At 35.8% G+C, this 21952-nt stretch overlaps 1 protein-coding gene across 2 annotated transcripts in view; it reads left to right on the forward strand.

Moving 5' to 3' along the window:
- LOC115917988 (sorting nexin-13-like) overlaps positions 1-21952 on the forward strand; it is a 59147-nt gene that overhangs the window by 28004 nt on the left and 9191 nt on the right. Inside the window, exons 5-14 of one of the 2 annotated variants that reach the window (XM_030990527.1) lie at positions 282-400; positions 955-1065; positions 7279-7451; positions 9573-9720; positions 10371-10480; positions 11907-12000; positions 13188-13393; positions 15256-15360; positions 19386-19553; positions 20897-21017. In XM_030990527.1, coding sequence (XP_030846387.1) covers positions 282-400; positions 955-1065; positions 7279-7451; positions 9573-9720; positions 10371-10480; positions 11907-12000; positions 13188-13393; positions 15256-15360; positions 19386-19553; positions 20897-21017 — 1355 coding nt within the window. Of the gene's footprint in view, positions 1-281; positions 401-954; positions 1066-7278; positions 7452-9572; positions 9721-10370; positions 10484-11906; positions 12001-13187; positions 13394-15255; positions 15361-19385; positions 19554-20896; positions 21018-21952 lie in introns of both variants that reach the window. The other variant, XM_030990526.1, reaches the window with a different exon arrangement.

A 21952-nucleotide genomic window follows, 5' to 3' on the forward strand; every position in this document is an offset into this window, starting at 1 on the left:
CATTTCCTGCAGAGTAATAGATTTGTGAATGAAATTTCTCTTCATTGCATTGCATTGCATTGCATTGCTGCAAGCTATTAAAAGAAAGGTTAATTTTGTCATGAGAATACATGCTTGGTGCATCAACAAACTGTGTTACCATGGTAACCAATTTTTTGGCCACTTTCTCAGATAAAAAAAAAGTGTTGACAGATGATAAAATTATAAGACTCATCACTTCTTGTAGGAAAAACATATTTTGCCAAGGTAACCTCCAAATGTTGTGATTTCCACTTTCTCAGATCAAAAGACGTGGATTGGTTGACCTATTTCACGAGGAAGTTAGTGGACGATGTAGCCTCTCACGTCAGGCTCTTCAGGAATTCTCAGGATAAACTCAAGGCTATCATCAGATCGGAAGGTCGGTGATACCACTTTCATATTCATGACCAGAGAGTGTTTAAACATGTCGCTTTTCTTCAGGGCCCTAATGCATAGCTTAGCAATTGATTTAATGTACATGTACAATCAATTTATCGATCATACAATCATTTATATTGTGGGAAATTGCAAAAAATACAATAAATTGAAAAATTATCCTTATGTTACTGGGCCCGGATGACACAAAGGGTTGCTATTGTTTAAGTGTTGATGTAGAAATTGGTTATTTTTTGTATCTTTGTTTATGTGAAATATCAGGTTCTCTAAATCCTAGACAGATTTGCAGTGTAGAAGAAGAAAGTCCTGAGTTATTAAATCAGAATCTTGGCATGAAACTTTGCGAGTAGTCTAGATTACATGCTCCATTAAATTAAGTTTGCAATCACAAAAGTTTTTTGCAAAGGAAATGTCCGTCTGTAACATTTTGGTAGAAGAGGAAAGGGAAAAGTCATAATACATGTAGTATCATTTTACTTTGTATAGTGTTGCCATTCTGCAGATCAATCCAAGTTTTCCTTTACCTTTTATTTTCAGAAACAATTGCACCTCCACCTGACCTTGAATCTGTCTTCTTTGATCTGGAGATCGAGATGGAGAACGGAATCTGCCGAGACCTGGTGTGCACATCAGAAGAAAAAGAAGCGGGTATGAAATGCTTTTCTTCATTACTTTGTTAATTATTGTATCCCCCGACAGTATGCCGGTGGGGTACTTTGGATTCAGCAGCGTTATGCCGCGGCGTCATATTCTTGTGTGCGCTCTAACTGCCACATTCCTTGATGGATTTCTTTCAAATTTTGTATGGAGGTGTATCGTAGTATAATCTCAACACCTATAACTTTTGGTGATGCTGACCCCAGTGTTCCGTCTTCTATCTAGGGTAAAAGGCCATATTTTTTTGGATGGTTTGTGTGTGCTCTATAGGCCACATTTTTCAAGGGATTTTTTTCAAATTTTTAACAAAGGTGTATCTTGGTATAATCTACGCACCTACAACTTTTGGTGATGCTGCCCCCAGTGTTCCATCTTTTATGTGGTCAAAGGTCATATTTTGGTGGCTGTCTTTTATGCGCTCTAACTGCCACATTTCTTGACAGTTTTCTTTCAAATTTTGTTTAGAGAATTAGAAATGTATCTTGGTACAATCTACACTTTTGGGCGATGCTGCCCTCATCGTTCCGTCTTTTATGTGGTTAAAGTTCATATTTTGGTGGCTGTCTTTTATGCGCTCTAACTGCCACATTTCTTGACAGATCTTTCAAATTTTCTACAGAGATGCATTATACTCTAATCTACACACATATTGTTTTGGTGATGCTGCTACTAGTCTTGATCAAAAATCTGAGCCACTAGTGGTGATCTCTACGTTTCAGGGAGGTGAGAGGGGATCTTTGTTCCTCCTTCGAACATAAGGATGACACAAAAATCGCTGCCACTGCTGGGGGATACATTCGCATTGCACGGCAATACAGATTGCAATATTTCTAGTCCTTCTCCCTCCTTGCGCACGTGCATGTGTTATCACAGGCAGATTGTGTATGGAATGTAGAAATGGCATTTACTTCAATGGATCAGATTTTTTATTCTTCCCTAATCAAATTTCCCAAATTTCACTCCTTTCTGACCTTAAATAATAATACTAATAATAATTCTACATTTATATTGCACACAATTCTGCCAACATAATGGCACTCTTGGCGCACAATAATGTCATATGTGCGCGTTAAAAATAGAATCTACGCTCGCCTACATTTACCAAATCTACCACATTTTCGAAAATATGCTTCTGGTTAATTCATGATAGCACTTAAACAAGTCCATGAACCCTCAAATTCATTTCATTATTCGGATAGAGTACGAGCTAGAGATAGGCCCTACAATTTCATGTCTCATTTGACCATACTTTGCTTAGTGACGTCATTTATGGCCTTTCAAAGTCAGAATTCTAAATTCCATCATTTTCATGATATTCAGCTCTGTTTTTGATATCATTGTTGATGTTCATCAAACTGTATCGCCGTTGTTCATCGCCTATTTCCCCCTAATGTTAGTATGTACCGTATTTGCCGGCGTAAAGGCCGCAGTATTTTTGGAAGAGAAAATATCAAAAAGTCGGGGTGCTGCCTTTGCGGCGGAAGAGTAAAAAAAAAAAAAAAAACGCAAGTCAAAACTATGAAAAAACAGCACAAATTAGTACATATGGGACTACAATAACTATAAATAAAAAATAAATAATATGGTTATCTACATAGCGCCGGTATCCGTCAGGTGACGCTCATGGCGCTTTACACATATTACCCTGGTCATAGCCGAGCTGCCAAAGTAACTACCACTATGGTACAGGACATTTCCACAAATCTTACCGACAATTTTAACTTGCATTGTTGACACAAAGATGAAAATAAACTTCCTAAAACAACATCTGCCGATAGATCTTGATCTAATTTTTTGCCAATGCATTGCAAAAGTAAAAGAAGGGACCGTTTAACGGAGCTGCCGCGAACGCAATTGCATCCAGCCGAAGTCGCCACTTTGAATCCATTTCATGCGATTTCGCATTACACCGTACATTGTGGTAGGGGTATATATTGGACACCAAAACTTCCGGTAATTTATAAGAATATTGATGAATTTGGTATCAGTTTGTAAAAAAAAATAGTGTTTTACTAGAAAATTACGATTATTTTGTTTTGTCCGTTTTTTTTTCCCCTTTGTTTTTGTTTTTTTCTTTTTTTTCCCCCTCTTTGAAATTTCAAAGTTGGGGGTGCGGCCTATGCGGCGCTGCGGCCTTATCACCGGGAAAAATATGGGTAGTAGTGTAGCTGAGAGTATGTGGAATTTTATTAATGAGAAAATCCATATTACAACCTGTTGGGTTCAACTCACAGGTACTACAATATGAAATTGTCCAGTTTCTGTGATGCTAGTATCCTTCTTGGATGTCATTGTTTCATATAAATATTGAGCTTGGTATGTTGTGTACAAAGGCCAAAGGAAGTTCTGATTGTTGATTATACCTCAGATGCTGTCTGATGATTGTTTCTTCGTCTTTTCAGAGCTGTTGCAGATCACAAATTCATCAGCAATCACCAATTCTAGTCTAGTTTTGTTTTTCTACTAGGTTTTACGGTCATGAGGTCAAAGATCAAAGGGTCATACATGTATTTATGAAAAATAGCTTGTAATCACGTTATTCTAAGAACCTGTTAATGGATTACAATCAAACTTGAATTTTAAAAATGCTTCTGTTTTGGCATGCAGTCAAAGATCTATTTTTTATGCTTCGTTCTTTTTTTTTCTCCATTGTATGTGGAACATTTTTCAAACAAACAAAATTCATTCTTATTATCATTTATTAGGCAATTTAGCCTTTAAATTATTAATATGCATGAGGCCATCATGATCTTCCCTAAACTTATTACTGCAGGTCTAAACATTGTGGAAATTGTGCCCAAATCAACAATCTCAATCTCATATGAAGACTATTTTTAACCTTTTGCTACTTCTTTTCTCCTTTTTCCTTCTTCTTTTGTTTGTTTATTATATCGAATTGCCACCTTCTTCCTTTTAGTGATAGATTTGAATCTCTTTGATTAAAAAAAAAAAAAATGATTGAAATTTTAGAAAAATCTGATGAAAAAAAAAATCTGGTTTCAATTTGAAAACAAAATCTGATGTAAATATTTATAAATTCTGATTCAACTATCTTTTTCCAACCCTGAATGCATTCGTGCGAAGCTAACCAATTTTTCCTATTTGCAAAATTATTAAATTTGGTTGACATGGTTATCGTTATATCATATGCATACATGTAATGTATCCATTTTTCAGCTATCTTGTAAACAATTTAAGTGTATTTGAGTGTAAATATGTATACCGTACCAACAATTTTGGTATCCTGTGTGTTAAACTATATCAGATTACAAAATGAACGTTTTCAATCAATTTTTTTTCTTTCTTTTAAATACGTGGTTATCATCTGTTCTTTATTTTATTATCCCCTCGCCGACGAAGTTGGAGGGGATATAGAAACGCTGCCGTCCGTTCGTAACAAATTTGGTTTCCGATCGATAACTTCAGTAATGTTTGACGGATTTTAATGAAATTGGATATGAAGATACATGATATCAAAATACAGGCTAAGTTCCATTTTGGAGTACGTAGGTCAAAGGTCAAAGGTCATAGCTCATTAAATATGCGAATCTGGTTTCCGATCCATAACTTTAGTATTGTTTGACGGATTTTAATGAAATTTGATATGAAGGTTTATGGTATAAAAACACAGCCCAAGTTTGATTTCAGAGTATGTAGGTCAAAGGTCATAGCTCATTAAATATGCGGATCTGGTTTCAGATCCATAACTTTAGTATTGTTTGACAGATTTTAATAAAATTTGATGTGAAGGATCATGGTATCAAAACACAGCCGAAGTTCGATTTCGAAGTATGTAGGTCAAAAGTCATAGCTCATTAAATATGTGAATCTGGTTTCCATTCGATAACTTGAGTAATGTTTGACAAATTTTAATGAAATTTAATATGAAGGTACATGGTATCAAAATACATGTACAGCCTAAGTTCGATTTCTGAGAATGTAGGTCAAAGGTGAAAGTCATAGCCCATTAAATATGCAAAAAGAATTATGTGAAAATGTGGTTAACTTCCTTGCCTAGTAATATAATAGTATAGTCCACTGGAGGTAACTTGTTCTGACGTATATAGGTCATTTGTACCCTGCGAGGGGATGCTACGCTTTGCGTTGACTTGTTTTCATTAAAAAAAGAAAGCATTTTCTATTTAAATTGAAAATTCCATTCACATATTTCTTGTAATGATCAAGGATAATTCTTGAATAATCAGTTATTTCATGGGGATACCAATGAATTTGTATTTTACCTGTTTATATGCTTGTATATTATCTATTTTGTTTTTGCTGCTGTTATTTGTTTTATTCTTACTAAACAGGGCCTCATGGAAGACCACCAAATTGGTGATATGTGCCACCCTGTATAAATATCAGAACTGAATAAATAAATAAATAAACAAGTTAAGCAAAGTAGCGATTTTGATATGCTTGAGGCCTACATGATCTTTCCTTATCCACTATAGTACATAGTCCTATGCAATTAATTCTGGAAATTATGGCCAATTATATAGATTATTTCAATAAAAAAATCAATACAATTTTAAACCAAGTTATTTTATTATACCCAAATTATTACTGGTTTCTTACTTTCAATGATTGTTTACTTTACAGTTGGAGCTACGCGAACAAGTTTTAATAGCATGTGTCCTTGATTTTTAAACGATTAAAAAATGAGTTTTAGAAAAAGGTGGTAATTTCAATCTTTTAAAATCTTTTCTTTATATAAAAAAAAGAGAATTCACATTTTTTTTTCTCCATCCCTGGTAACTCGCTATTTAATTTTGTCACAGTCAAATAGTTTTAAAATTTGCCTTAAAATAGAGAGTCATTGGTTTAAGCCATCAATATTCTTAGGCTAGACATTCATCTACATTTGTCACTTTCCACCCATTTGTAAGTGCTACCTGGAAAGAAGGATTTTGTTGAATAATGTGAGGTTAGCTAAAGCCATGGTATATTTTTAGCAGTAGACAAGAAAACAATTTTATTGATTATAATTATCTTGCTTCAAAGGCACTATGTCCCTTTTGCAGCCAACCTCATATTCTGTAGAACTTTGCAGGAATTATGAATACGTCATGTATGTCCTATCTGTGAAATTTAAACGTTAGCAGTGTCCTCATATTCAAATTATGCAAGGAAACCCATTTACTTGCTAGACTTCACTGTCAGACACTATTGAGTGACTGACTGGCTTTTTTTCTTCTTTGGTAATAACATACATGAAAAGAGTTGTAAAGGGTACATGAGCATTTGTCTACATCAATAACCCACTGATGGCCAAGATTAAACTGATTGAATCTTTTCGCAGCATAAAACGTACATGTATGACCATTCGGTACAATTGTCTGAAAATCAAGACTATTACTTTTGGGCTCTATAGCCCTAAAGTCGATTTGACAACTAATAGTCATTATTTTCCCACTTGAAGACATTTTCAAGCCCCACCTTTTTTAGGGAAGTTCTAAATTAGTATTATCTTTCAAATGCAGTTGGAATTTAACCTTTTCATTTTTTTGCCTGCAAATGGGACATAGTACCTTTAAATATTGTTATTGTAATAGTGTGGTAACTGGTCAGTCACATTTTCCGTTTAAGCTCTTTTAGACATAATTGAAAAAGAGTTCTGGATTGAATTGTTGTTTTCGAATCTTACTAACTTCCCATCTTTAAGTTGTACTTAGGAATGGATACAAAAAGAATGCCATAAATGGGGTGCTATGCTATTTATTTAGAAATATCTTCTGATCTACCTGGGCAATTCCACGGTAACGGAAGGACACTCAGACAAGATTTTTGAACTTCAGGTTCATACTAAAAGAACTGTTTTATTAGTATAAGATGTGAAACAGTACAGATATAATACCTATATAAGTGCCTTTAATTCTCCCCCCAAAAATTGTCATTATAGTTAAGTAGTTTAAGAATGTGCATATTAATTATCTCGGTAACGGAAGGACATAAAAATGGACATGGTTTTTCCAGTTAATTAGTGTTTATCCAAACTTTGTGAAGTTGATGAAGCTTTCCACTTGACTGAAACACATTTTGTTCCCCATAGTTTAATACATACTAATAAAACATTTCTTTTAGTATGAACCTGAAGTTCAAAAATCTTGTCTGAGTGTCCTTCCGTTACCGTGGAATTGCCCACCTGTATAAATGATACATCCATCTCTCAAATTTAATGGTTTCAATATCGCCTTCTCACAGAATATCTTCGAGCCATTTCTGAAATCTTATTATTTCTGCTGATTCCGGATCACGAGTTCCATAGTAAGCCGTTCTGCTTCGTGCTACGGGAAGTGATAGCCAATGGGATGATCAAATCGATGATTGAACAGCTCACAGATCCTGATTATATTAACCAAACCATCATATGGATTGTAAGTAATGCTGCATTTCTTAGCTATAAAAGAAGTTGACAAAGTGTGTGAATTTCAGATCATCATTATCACTATCATTTATCATCACCATCACTCATCATCATCGTTATCAGCAGCATCATCATCATAATAATCATTATTATTGTCATTATCATTATCGTTATCATTGCCGTTGTTATTGTTGTTACCATATCATTATCATCATCATCATAACTATCATCATAACCATCATCATTTATATTATCACCATTATCATCATCATCATAATCAATAGGGCTGGGACTAAAATGTGAACTATTCAAATAACTTATCGGCACTCGGATAACACTTTTTCCACTATTTGAATATTCACCCAACAGCGAATGTTGATTTTGATATTTGAATATATAAAATTTCATGATGACATTTGGATTTAAAACGTCAAGAAAGTACTGCAAAATGGGGCCTAACCAGGCAAACGTTCTGTAAAGTGGTATCCTAAGTGCAGAAATAATCACAAAGAGTTGTTATCACCTGGATTGTCTTTGATATTTTTCATCATTGTTCTCATCCTATAGTCTATATTTTCTTGCATGTTGTGGCTTGTTTATTTGTGTGTGCCCATGTCTAATGTGGCATGCAAGTTCAAATCCCCATATTGAAGCAATTACCATTGTATATTTCTATGATTCTGAATTTGTATAGCAATTTTATTGACACATTAGATGGTTGATCAAATTTAAGAATCATTACTTCATGATTATCATGTTTCTTCATTGTTTTGGTAGTCCTTTTTCTCCTATTTCGTCAGGTACTTCTGTGTCTTGTTTAATAGTGTGTGCGCATGCATAATGTGGCTTGCCAGTTCAATTCCAAAATTTGAAGTAATGACGAAAGTAATTATTTGATTTTAAACAGTATGGCAATTATAATGACACTCAGAGCATTTAGTAAATTGTAAGAATTATTAATGCATGGTAATCCTGTTCAAATATTTGTCTCTGATGGGTGTTTCACTTGTGTGTGCGCATGCAGCTTTAGCCTGATCGATTGTTGCGTTTGAGGTCAAGAATGAGGTCAAGAATGAAAGTATGAATGACCGTTTACCCTTGAATTTTTTACCATTGCAACACCTTAGTATTGTTTGGCTAAATAAGTTATATCACCTTACAGTAATCCTATCTCGTAATTGTCTTTTGGACAGTCTAATTGTTTGGTAATCATTTTGATATCATTATATCAGGCATTTTGGACCAAGCTTGAGTGAGTTAGATCAATAGACTCTACCGTGAGCCAGAACTCAAGTCGACTTCTTGCCTTTCTTAAACATTTCCGTAACAATTGACTTTTAAGATATTTCTTTAAAGTGTGAGAAAACAATATACATGTGGCATATCAATCAGTGCCATACCACCGGCCACTGCATCGGACACTGCACCAGCACTGCATCGGACACAGCACCAGCCACTGCATCGGACACAGCACCAGCCACTGCATCGGACACAGCACCAGCCACTGCATCGGACACAGCACCAGCCACTGCATCGGACACTGCACCAGCCACTGCATCGGACACTGCACCAGCCACTGCATCGGACACTGCACCAGCCACTGCATCGGACACAGCACCAGCCACTGCATCGGACACAGCACCAGCCACTGCATCAGACACTGCACCAGCACTGCATCGGACACAGCACCAGCCACTGCATCGGACACAGCACCAGCCACTGCATCGGACACAGCACCAGCCACTGCATTGGCATGTTCTTGTGCTTCTGGCACGATTGAATTTGAAACTTGTTATTCAAAATATTTGAATACCTGTTTGCACGAATATTCAAATAGTAAATTTAGTATTTGTCCCAGGCCTAATCATCATCAGCATCATCATCATCATCATCATCTGTCCATTTATCATCAAGTTTCCATGCGTAATAGAGATTGAAAGAATTACATGTATAGTACATGAAAATTGGCAGTGACTGCACCAATTCTAGCTTTCGCAGGGAATTTTCAGCATCACATTCTGTTCTCTATTCTGATGAAGTCTATTTCCCATGGGATATGATTTGTATCAATTGTGGACTAATCATTTGTATACTAGCAGTAAATTATAATTGTAATTTTGTTTTCCCACAGTGTAAAGACAGTACTTTCACAACAGAAGCCTTTCTACTTACAATAAAGACAGCGGCAAACATCGACGAACTGGAGGCCATGATCGAAATTGTCGACCATGAGATATACAAGCAACGGTCACGAGATACAAATAGACTGATGAAAGATGGTAAGAAAATAGTGTGATGTCTTTGTGTTATGCAGTTATTTCTATTTGTAGTTTATTTCTTTGTGATCTTGAATATTATTGAAGTAACCAGTTTTATTTCACAATATTTTAATGGAATATGTGCTTTTATCATGTAGCCAAACAGTCGATAGAGACAATTATACTTATGCTATTCTGCGTTGCTTTCAAAGGAATCCGACATTGGCTCAGGGAATATTTGCCATTGCTATATTTCCCAAAAGTTGTAGGGTAAGAATTTGGTCCAGGGTACACATCAGGACCTTGAGTATTGTTAGAAAGTGACCATAGAGAAATTAATGCTGGAGCATTGATTTACTGGTGTCAATCTATGTAACAACAAATGAAGTAGTGGACAAGCTGTTTTGCCAAGATTAAACACTCTTGTGTGCTCACAATTTGAAATAGAACAAAAGAACAGCATTGTTTACAGGTCAGCTATCAAGTTCAGTATTATTCTATGAGCAATAATCCACATCAATCATAATTCTTTAATTTCAATTGATTTTGTTTTCAAATGGTAAAGTAGACAATGTGGATATTTCATGAGCACTTTGAAAATTGTATGAAATTCATAAACCAATGTATTTAAAATTTAATTTCAATAAAAATGAAATGAATTGTATAAACAGAAGGTGTAGATGCCAAGACGCAGCTGAAGAGTCTACAGTTCTTGAGACAGATGTGTTCAGATACCATCAACAGAATACTGTCTGGTGAAGACTTGGATGCAGCAGAAGAGGTGGTAAGTCTCATCAGTAAACTTTGAATTGCAATTATTCCCCTCTTTTCAAATCAATTTCAATTCAATTTCATTTCAATTCTAATTTATTTTCACTGAGATTTCATACAATTTAAAGTATTGTATACATCAATTTCAATTCTGTTGGATTACATTTGTTTTTCAAATTCAGTATGAATACATTTTAATTTAATTTTTATCAGGACAATTGTAATTTGATTCATTTTCATATCATTACAACACTCAATGCAGTTTTAATTCATTTTAAAGTCAGTTTACCCTAAAATGAGGTCAATATATTACACACTTTATTTTAAAATTATATCAGGTAGCAGTGTCGTGGTCGAGTGGTTAATAAGCACTTGACTTGAAATTCAAAGGTCGTTGTTCGATCCCAACACGGCACTAATGTCCTTTGGCAAGGCATTAATCTTCATTTGCCAAACTCGACCCAAGTGAGGTAAATGGGTACCTGGCAGGAATTAATTGCTTGAAATGCTGCTAGGCTATTACAGCCGGGGTAATAATTAGTGAGCTTTGGAATAGAATTTCTAGATAGACGACGCCATAGAAATGCCTATTATTGTTATTATTATTATTATTATCAGTAATATTCCAATTCAATTTCAGTTTGGATTCACTTAACATGTATCTTTATTGTGATTCAGTTCTATTGCAGTATGAATGAAATTTAAAGTAAACCTAAATTCGATTTCAATTTACTTTAGATCAATTAAATTCAATGACATCTTAAATGTGTCTGTTATTACATGAGTTCTGTTACCATGTTGTTTGTCAGGTTACACGTGATTAAGAATTTGTGTATTTGTTTTGCTCTTTTTTTTTCTTCCATCCTGTGTCTTTCTCCAAATAATTTCACAGCCAATGCAATTTGTTTAATCAATTAATTAAGGGGAAAAAGAAGGAAGGGTAGGGAATAGACAACATACACATTATTAAAAATAGCTCTTGTGCCTAGATAAAAGCAAACAAGCAAGTGATTATTAGATTTTACTGATGAACCTATAACTTTCATATAATATGAACAGAAAGGTGGCTCGCACATCAATTTGAAAAAAGAAGATATGATGCAAAATAACCCTCGGTTTTTTGGACAGCAATAGATAAATGGAGAACATACTGCACTATAAACTTTTACCAACTTAATGTACTTTTTATTCTAAAAATTGTTCAGAGGTAAATTTCATGCAATTTCCATGGTAGTCAAATGATTGTATAAGAGTGCTGAAGCAATAAAAAGCCACCATTTCATGCCTTCAACTATCCATCCATCGCTTATTCTATCCATATATCCGTCCTATCTGTCATTCTCTCTATCCGTCCATCAACCCTTCCCTCCATTCTTCCATCCATCCATTCATCCATCTATCCATCCATACATTTCTCCATCCTTCTGTCACTCCAGGATGATGAAGATCAGTCGTTTGATCCTAAGACGCTCTACTCCTTGCCTCTCAACATCGTCCTCGTCAACAGCATAGCACTTGCGTATTTCATTGGTGAGTCATGTGACATTTGAAACTAAGCATTTACAAGGACTTTGCGTATTGTCAAGAAATACTAGATTGACTAAGAACTAGATGGATCTTTGACTGTATGCAGTCGAAAATGATACCTCCGCCATAGAGCGATTTTACAAACCAAAACAGAAGCAATTTTACAAATTCAAGTTTGATTTTAATCCATTAACAGGTTCTCAGAATATCGTGTTTACAAGCTATTTTTCATATACCGTAAATCCCCGTGTATAAAACGCACTTTTTCCCGCCGAAAAAAAAATAAAATCAAAAGTCAGGTGCCAAAAAAAAAAAATCTTTTTTAAAATTAAAAAATATATATTTTAAGTTTCGATTTATGCCCCTCCACCTGGCACCATGCTCAGTAATCTGTGTGTTGACTCACCACTCTGAAACAAGAACAACACTACCTCTATGCCTGGATTTCTGTTTGGACTTCTAAAGAGGAAAATTTGTCTGTCTTGGCCCCAAAATAGGTATGCGTCTTATAGACAGGTGCGTCTTATACACAGAGATTTACGGTACATGACCAGACCCCATGACGGGACGGACATACAGTACGGACAGGCGAACAACCCAAAAACATAATGCCTCTGGCTACTTCTAAACGGAGGCATACAAATTGTCATTTCTCACTGTTAAGCTTAACAATTTGGAACTCGGATCAGACTGTTACCACATTGTAAAGTTATAGGATGTCAAATGTAAAGATTAAATATTATTGATGATCATAAAGGCCAAATGCTTTTTTTCCCCACCAAACAGAAGTTCTGTGTGAACTCTTGTGGTAGTGAAAATCTGTGTGCCCTGATCCTACTTTGTTTAGAATAATTGTTGGTGGAACTGTAGAAGTTACTTACTGGTACTATGTATGTTAATCTAACCTTTGCTCTAGCCTTGAAAAAGAATAAGAAGAGTTAGGGTCATGATTAGGATTGCGATTGGGTACTTTTATAGATCAATTTCAACTGTACATGTGAGTTTGGGGTTAGATGTACATGTAGTGCCAAGTCCAGGGTTGAAATCAAGAATTTCTCTTGTGTGTGAAATTCACCAAAGAGCTATTTTCATCAGATAAATTGCTTGTTGAGATCCAAAAAGGGTCTTGACTTTATATGAGTAACCATTATGTCATCCAATCAATCTTCTCAAACTTTTGATGGAAACAGACTTCATGAGGAAAGAGAACTGCCAGTCCTATGTTTTCTTCTGGCACACGGTGGAGGGGTACCGAGTGATGGCTGAACAACAGCTCTCCGCCGTCCAACTGGCTAAAGTCCAACCAGGCGATGGCGCCCCTCACAAGGAATCTGTCGTCATGGAGATGCTTCGTTCAGCAGCCCTTAACATCTTTACAGAGTATCTTGCAGAAGATGTAAGTTTTTCAAAAATTTCACTTTTGAAGTAGTCTGATGCTCAACCTTTGAGAGAGTATTTGAACTTGAAATATCTTCACAGAATAATATTTGAATGTAGTATATTAGGCCAAAAAAAAAAAATCATTTGGTTGTCCTCGACCGCCCGCTCGTCATTTTCGGGCCGCTCGTATTTTTTTTTTGTAATTCAATTTTTTTAATTTTTTTTTTTGAGGAAGCAATCTTTAATGCCAAACATACCATTTTATGCATTTGCAAGGATCAAAATGCGTCCGTTGCCAGTTTGGTCTTTTCAGTACGCATTTGATTGATTGATTGATTTTTATTCGACAAGCTTCCAACATACAACAATATACAATAATAACAGATCAACTGGGGTCCAGTATTTATTAAACTTGCCATTTTTATTTTTCTATGTCAAAATGCCGTTCATTCAAATCAGGTTCTGAGCATTCTTAAACTCATTTTAAAGCCCATCTGTACTAGTTTACAGGAGGGATTAGACCACCCTGCAAGGTCACTGGACAGATCAAATCAGCTCTCAGTTAATATAAGATAAAGAGGATCATGGGGGACCAATGGTCACCGATTAGGAATTGTTTGCTACATAAAGGGCACAAGTAGCTATAATTAGTACAATGGAGATTTAAAAGGTGCTGTATTTCAAAGCCAAAAATACTTTCTGTGTTGGTCTTGATATTCATTGTGCATTAAACTAGTCTTTTACCATATTTAAGTGTTTTATAAACTTTGTTTGTTTAAATGCTTGACAATCCCAATTATTTTTTTTTATGGAATAAAAATTATTAAAAAAATAAAATGGGGGAAAAAAAAAAAAAAAAAAAAATGGGGAAAAAAAAAATCAAAAAAAGACACACAAAAAATGAATTAAAAAAAAAAAAAAATCCGCCCGCCCGCCCCTACTCCAAAAAAAGCAATCGAGGACAACCAAACAAATTTTTTTTTTGGCCTTAGCATAGAACTCCAAACCTTAAGATCAAAATGTTTTTGTTTCTTTTTGTTTCGCTTTTTTTGGTGACATGGCCCTTCAATGTTGTATAAATTTTCAGGCCTTTAAATTGGTGATACAATTAAACATTATCAGCTGATGGATTGTAGGTTAAATTGCAGAAAAGTTTGCTTGCATAATCTTAAGTATTCAATTGTTGTGACATGTTATTTCAAAAGTTACATGAATGAAATAATTAAAAATAAAACATTACGTATGGCCAAGCCGACATGCAGTGAAAATGTTAATGAAAGGGATGATTTTTATTTGTCTGAATGATTCAGATGACAACCTTTCTATACGTTCATATTCCTCAGGCAATCACCAGAGTGAAGTTAGTTGACTGGTCAAAAGAAAGAAAGATTCTGCTGATTCTGCTACAAATTTGGGGAAATTATGAATCCCACAGGCTTTCATTCATATATTGCATTACACAGTGATTCCATGAGTGAATTCTGTTATCAAATTTTGATATTTCTCAGGCCATAAATAGGGTAAAGACAATAGCTGGTGAAAGCATTTTATCAGTGGCAAAGTCAAAGCTTTGGCAAGTGAATGCTGCATGCTTTCATCTATTATCCTATGCTGTAATGAATAAGACCTACACTGTTCACTTCCTCAGATGATATTTATTTATCTTGATATTTTACAGGCAACCAACGGAGTGAAATTGGACGTATTTACTATTGTGATACTTCATAGGCAACAAACAGAGTGAAGCTAGATATTTAGCCTGTGAAAAAAAAGAATACTTCAGTGGTAATTTCAAAGTTTGACATGTTTTCATATATTATCCTGTGCCATAACAAAAGAGAGTTGAACACTTCATTTATTTATCTTGATATTTCCCAGGCAACCAATAGGGTGAAGTTAGACAGTCAACTGGTCAAGAGAACTCATCAGAGAATCAAAAATCAAACTTCACTTGACACTGTCTTCGATGAAGCTCAAAAGAAGGTATGAACTCCATCTCCTGGTAAAATTAGAAGAATATTTTCTTATATTGCACATTTAAAGAGAAGATTGAGTTCTGGGAAGAGGTGAACAAATAATTTGTGAGCATTATTATTGTATTATGCAAGTGTGGAAGAGAGTCAGATAAAAAATGTTCCCTGAAAATCATGGCTCTTCAAATGCCTTAATATTCTAATTGTGGCATGTAATATCATAAAAATCGGCCACATGTTTGTGTAGTCCCAAATACATCTTTCTGTGTACAGTGCTTGTATAAACTACCAAGACTGGCCAAATTTCTTATCATTTTGATGATTTCAGAACCTTGCAGTACACACCAATACTTGTATGCTAGATGATCGAACTTTTCTGATCGATTCCACAACATTTCTTTCACAATGCAATCGCATGACCAGAACTCAACTTTATCTTTAAGGATCATAGGCCCTTGTAATTTGCATAACATGGTTTCCCTTTCATTCTTTAATCCGTTCCATGATATCATAATTCAGAAATCTTGACCCAACATGTACATTGAAATGCATGAAGAAAGAAAATGCTAATATGATGTAAGATGTGGGAAAGTCCTTTACAGAAACCGTTCTATTAAGCCTTTAAGCTGTATAATGGTCAAACATTATTTAAATTTCTTTTGGTATGTCATTTCAGGAGGCAAGCTGCTAGCGCTCCATGTAGTTATCCTGTGGTATACGTTTGACAAATTGATTATATGTATGTGCACAAACATAATCAATACATTTTTAGATAAGCCTGTTCTTTGTGTAATGAACAGGGTTAAACTCGGGTCCTGTTGTAGTAAAGTTATGTTAGATATGGGTTGTACCAGGGACGTGATAGAGAAGGACAGGAATCAAGCCGCTCTCCTTTGACCCCATGCTCCAAGCCGCCAAAAAGTTATGCGCTAATCTGCAACTGTTGACCAGGTGGTGAGATAAAAGAGCGCATGAAATTTCAGGATTTAGAATTCCTACATCAGAAAATGGTATCACTGCAACTGTTCGCTGTCCCTTCCAATGATTTCTCATCCATTGTTGAATGTGTAAAGAGTAGAACAAGCGAACACAAACTTGTGTACTTTCATCCTTTTTTAAACTTGGAAAAATACAAAAAACACGCGAAAACACGCATTAGCAAACTTAATGTTATTGAAGATTGTAAATCATGGATCAAATAACGGGACATTAAAGCATGCACAAATTAGCGCATCATCCTAAAATATTGAGTTTTTGACAGGATGTAATTTTTCTTTTACCAACTCTGGCATACAAATTAAAGGAAGGACGGAGTTCTAAATTTGAAAATTTGTTTGATGCACTATTCCTAATAAAATCCCCATATAAAGTTTTTGATTTACACTGAAATTTTGCCGGTAATTTAATATTTTGTAATAAATGTAAAACTGGTGCCTGGCTTCCGAAATTCCCCGCAGTGGAAGCGCGGTTCGGAGCATGGAACTTCAAAGCCAAGTGGAATGTTACACATCCCATTGTTACGCTTTAGAACTCAAGAATGCGTTTGAATAAATTACAAGAGTTTCGCCTCCTTTTCTTTCACCTCCCTGGTTGTACCAAACACCTGGAGACAAAAAAGTATCTTTCAAAACTATATTTGTATTTTGTCTTATCTCCTTAGGAATTTTTTCACATTTTTCACATTTATGTTACAAAAAGATGGACTCTTCTTCATACTTCATTCAACAGCTGCTGCATCGTATTTTAATGTGTGTTTTCACTCTCCTAAAACATTTGTCAAAGAATATCCTACAACCTCGGCTTGATAACTTAAAACTATCATATGGGGTTATTATGAAGCCTCATTCAGATATGCCACTGTGAACCTTTTTTAACCACCACCCACTGAGAGTGGTGCCAAAGGCATTATGTTTTCGGGTTGTCCGTCTGTCCGTCCATCCATCCATAGTGAAAGAAATTGATCAGATTTGGGGTAAAATAAGGTAAAATCTCAAAGGTCAACAAGTTAATTTACATGAAATTAAAGGTTTCTTTATCCTTTTTATGACCAAATTTATGACCATTTAAAGCTTTTTTAGCAGTGAACTTTAAACGTGTAACTATTGTGCAGATTTTGGAATTGTCAAGTCAAATGTCGTAAAGATCAATTGACATGTAAGTAGCCTAGAGGCTTTTGATTGTCATTGTGATATTCCAAGAATAATTCAACATCAACAGTATACAGAAGAAAAGGTAGTCCTGTCGGTCTTCCGGTCGCTTATTTTTAATGGTTGTTTAAAAACAAACAGACAAAACAACTTGAGGGCACACTAGAGAGATGGATCACGCGCAACATACTGAAATTTTGACCGATAGTTGTCAATTAATCTTTTGAAGATGTTCAAACTTGGTGCTGTGACCACAGACTGAGGCAGATTGTTCCATTCGTTGATAACTCTTTGGCTGAAGAAGTGCCCTCTGAGGTTGAGTCTGTATTGTTGCTTGAAAATTTTCAATGAGGGACCTCTGGTTTCACAGGATGGGTGCATCGTGAAGAACTTGTCTAATTGGCAAAAGTTAATACCATGCAGAAATTCATAAGCTTGAATCATGTCACTAGTTTTCGTATATATACAAATAAGTGTAATTTCAGATGCTTGAGTCTGTGTTCATATGATTTGTTCGCTAAGTTTGGCAGTAGCTTAGTGGCACGTGTCTGCACCCTTTCAAGTTTGTTGATATCCATAAAGAATTTAGGATGCCAGGCACTATTCCCATACTCCAGACGGGGTCTAATGAGAGATTTATATAAGATGGGAAGTGTCTCTTCATTCAGATGTGAACAAGTTTGTTTGACTATGCCAAGCATTTTATTTGCTTTGTTGACTGCAAGAGATACATGCTTATGAAATTTCAATTCTGGATCAATAAGAATGCCAAGATCCTTCTCTTCTGTAGAGTATTACCATCCATGCTATAAGTTTCATGACTATTTCCATGCCCAAGATGAAAGGTTTTATATTTAGTGTTGTTGAACTTTAACTGCAAGTCATTAGACCACTGGGCCCCGTCTTACATAGTTGTACATAGTTGCGATTGATATCAACTTATTGTAAGACGGGGCCTTGAACTGCAGAATCCAAATCCTCTCGGAGGTCAAGCACATTTGACACTTTTTCAAGTCGTGATCTAAACTGAATTTAGGTGAAGGCATATTGCAGAGCTGCCAACCCTCCCGGATTTGTTGGGAGACTCCTGGAAAATCCACCAATCTCCCGATATCCCGACAACACATAACAAATCTCCCAGATTCTTAGGATTAAAAAAAAAAAATCCCTATGGTTATCATTTCATGTGAGTTTCATATGTTATCTAAGTGTAACCTTGCACATGTGTGAGCGACTTCATGTTGAATTTCTTTGATCTACCATAGTCTAGTAGATATCATATTTTCATGATCTTTGCAAACATCTAAATGTGAATGCATTAGTACAAAACCTTTTGGAAGTGTACTTGATAAGCTAAAAATATGGTTTTAGTTAGAGTCCATTTGATGCTTGTTTTTATGCGAAAAGGCGTCATATTTTGTTGACAATTTTTCAATTACAATTACAATAAAAACACTAATTCCTTATGAATCATACCCTAAATTACTGTCAAAATATTCAAATATCATTAAAAATTTGTACCAAAATAGGTGTCAGAATAGCTAAAAACCTGGAGCTCCAAGAGGGCCTCTGGACCCTACCCAGAATGGCTTACTCGCTTCCCCCAAATCTCCCTGATTACAAAAACCAAATATTGTCAGCTCTGATATTGAAGGCACAGTCACATCTGTCTTGTTGTTTTTCTTTGTTATGATGTAAGTGTAATACACTACACAATTCTGTATCTTAAAACACAGAGCTCAGTGAATATGCATAGGACCTTTGTGGGGTGCAAATTCCATTTATTTAGTAATACCTTTAAAGACAAAAAATGCCCCAATTTACTACACCATTTCTGAATGAGTCTTTAATGTCACTCATCTTTATGATATGCATATCTTGTCTGTAGGTGTTCAGCATTTTAGAAGAGGATCGTTTCTTACCGGCCTTCAAGCTTAGTCCTAGCTATGTGAAATGCCTGGCAGAACTTGATCTACTCAAAGATGATGATTCAGCCCGTCTAGGAGACGATGCTTCCGTCCAGCTTGATTCATCGCCTGACAACAGTACTGTGGCTGTGAGTACCCTCCCCCTCCCTCCCACAGTCTGCCTAACCCAATCACCCAGGTTGAGAGAGGCAACTAAAGTCAATGTTTTAAGTTTTTTTTTCTTTCTTGGGTATTACTACAGTATTTGTCGGTTTTTCTTCTCTGTAAAAGAAACAAAAAGAAAGTTAATATATTTACTTCAGGTATACATGTAAATAGCAATGAGTTAATTGAGAAGTTCTGTCAATGTTCTTCACAAGGTTCAAACTTTGAAGTTTAACTCTTCTAGGTTCCATGTTTTCAGTGTGAACACTGTATGTACATATCCTGTTTCACAAAGAAATTCAGTGCTGGATATTTTTGGCAAAACTAGTCAAAGGAGGGATTAGCCATCTCCTGCAAGAACAGGAAGGAGATTATAGAATGGTTTAACAAAATTATAATGCAAATGAAGTAAAGCTTGAAAACATGATGCCCCATGGAAATGAGCTTTGCTTTTAGGATTTTATTCCACGAGAATGAAAATAAATGACAAAGACATGTACCATAATTAACGTTGTATTAACCGAACTTTTTTGCCGCGAAAAAAAATTCAAAGTCGGGGGTGCGTCTTTTTAAAGTTTCGATTTATGCCCCTCCATCTGGCGCTACGCCTGGCAATGTCTCCCAGCTCAGGAATTGGGTGTGTTGACTCACCACTCGGAAACTAGAACAACACTCAAATTTGTTTGTCTTCTTGGTTTGAAAGTAATCTTTCTGATAGATCTCAAAATGTAGTTTATAATAATAATTCCTCCAATTTTTCTTCTATTTCACGGCGTACCACAAGGTTCTATCCTAGGTCCTCTACTCTTTTTTAATTTACATTAATGATCTTACATATTCAACTGCACCTCGCAGTTAAATGAAAGCCTTCCCGCGTGGGCTTTTTAACACGGACCTGGCTTGCTGCCGACAGCAAAAAAAGAGGGGTGCGGTTAATACACGAGGGCGGTTTATACAACGTTAATTAAGGTATATTCATTTGCTGTGATTTCTGATATTTCCATTTTCCTCTCGTATCACTGCCACGACCTATCATCTCTGGGAGGCAAGAGACCAATAGAGATCCTGTCTAGAAAGAATACATTTTTCTGTTGCCGCTAAACAGCATTTCTCAATGAAACCTGTACTAAAGAACCTATTCTTAAGACCACCTGCCTTATGAAGACCACTTTTCTTGTCTCCCTTGAGTTATCTTTATATGCAGGTTCCACGGTATGAGCATCAAGGTCAATATTGCACTACTCTAGTGAGAACCATGTGTCTACCTATATGTTGTGCTCTTTACTGTAACATTTCTCAATTTTTCTCCCGCTCTACTATGATCTAGTCATCAGAAGACCTATCGTCTTTGGGTAGCCAGGGATCTATAGAGCAGCTGAATGATCTTGAGACCCCTGGTCACATTGACAACAACAAACCACACATCATGGCGTACATCACACATGCAAGTAAGTCATTCATGGGTGTTTATGGAAGTAAAAGGAATATAGTAGGCAGTTTCCTTGTGCAGGAGGTCATAATTCACTGACATCGGATTTGGTGGAAATACCATTAATGGGTGTTCAAGTCTTGCACACAACAAATTGGATGTCCCAGCAAGAAAGACCCCCAGTCTTTCGGAGAGTCTTTGGGTGAGGGAAATGTGCAGTGAGGATACCTTTACCATCCTGGATGAATGGAGGAGGGAGCAGTATTTACATAAGACCTGTGGGTTGTAAAAAGTAAAGACTGCTCCTGGTGATTAATAACATCTGTCAACCGGGTAAATACTGAAATTGTGTCAAATTCCCGATGAGAGAACCCATGCTTATGTGATTTTAATTTGTTGACAACTTAATTGCCCTAGAGTTTATAGAGGAACCACCCAAATCCTATAAAAATGTGGTCAATGTAGTTGTGCGATAAATTTCGTTCATGTAACTCAATGGTTCCAATGTCTTGTGGTTAAATTGTTGAAGAAACTGTCTAAAAGTTCCCATGAATTGGTCTCTATGAAGTAAATACATGTATATCAAACTGAGTATTCTGGGGTTTGGAATCATTGTATTTGTAACAACTCAAATTAATCTTCCTGAAAATCCCAACATATTCACAATTCCTTTCACTCTCTGGTATTGTGAAAGAGAAAGCCAAGTCCTACGCTGCCTACGCTATTCATGTTAAGATAACAGAGAGCCAGAGCGAGACAGAGCTCTTGGACATTTTCATCTTCATCAAATATTCTAATTTAAGCCACCTGTACTACTTCAGAAAGTATTTTCTTATTTAGAACTACCTAATCTTATTTCTGTTGTGTCTTCAGGTATTGTCGAAAGAGAAAGGCCAGTCTTATGCTTTCTATGCAATCCATGTCATGAGAACGGACAGTCAGGGCATGACCGAG

Source organism: Strongylocentrotus purpuratus, unplaced genomic scaffold (genome assembly GCF_000002235.5).
Source record: "Strongylocentrotus purpuratus isolate Spur 01 unplaced genomic scaffold, Spur_5.0 spur5_scaffold_19, whole genome shotgun sequence".
In the NCBI taxonomy this organism is placed as follows: Eukaryota; Metazoa; Echinodermata; class Echinoidea; order Camarodonta; family Strongylocentrotidae; genus Strongylocentrotus; species Strongylocentrotus purpuratus.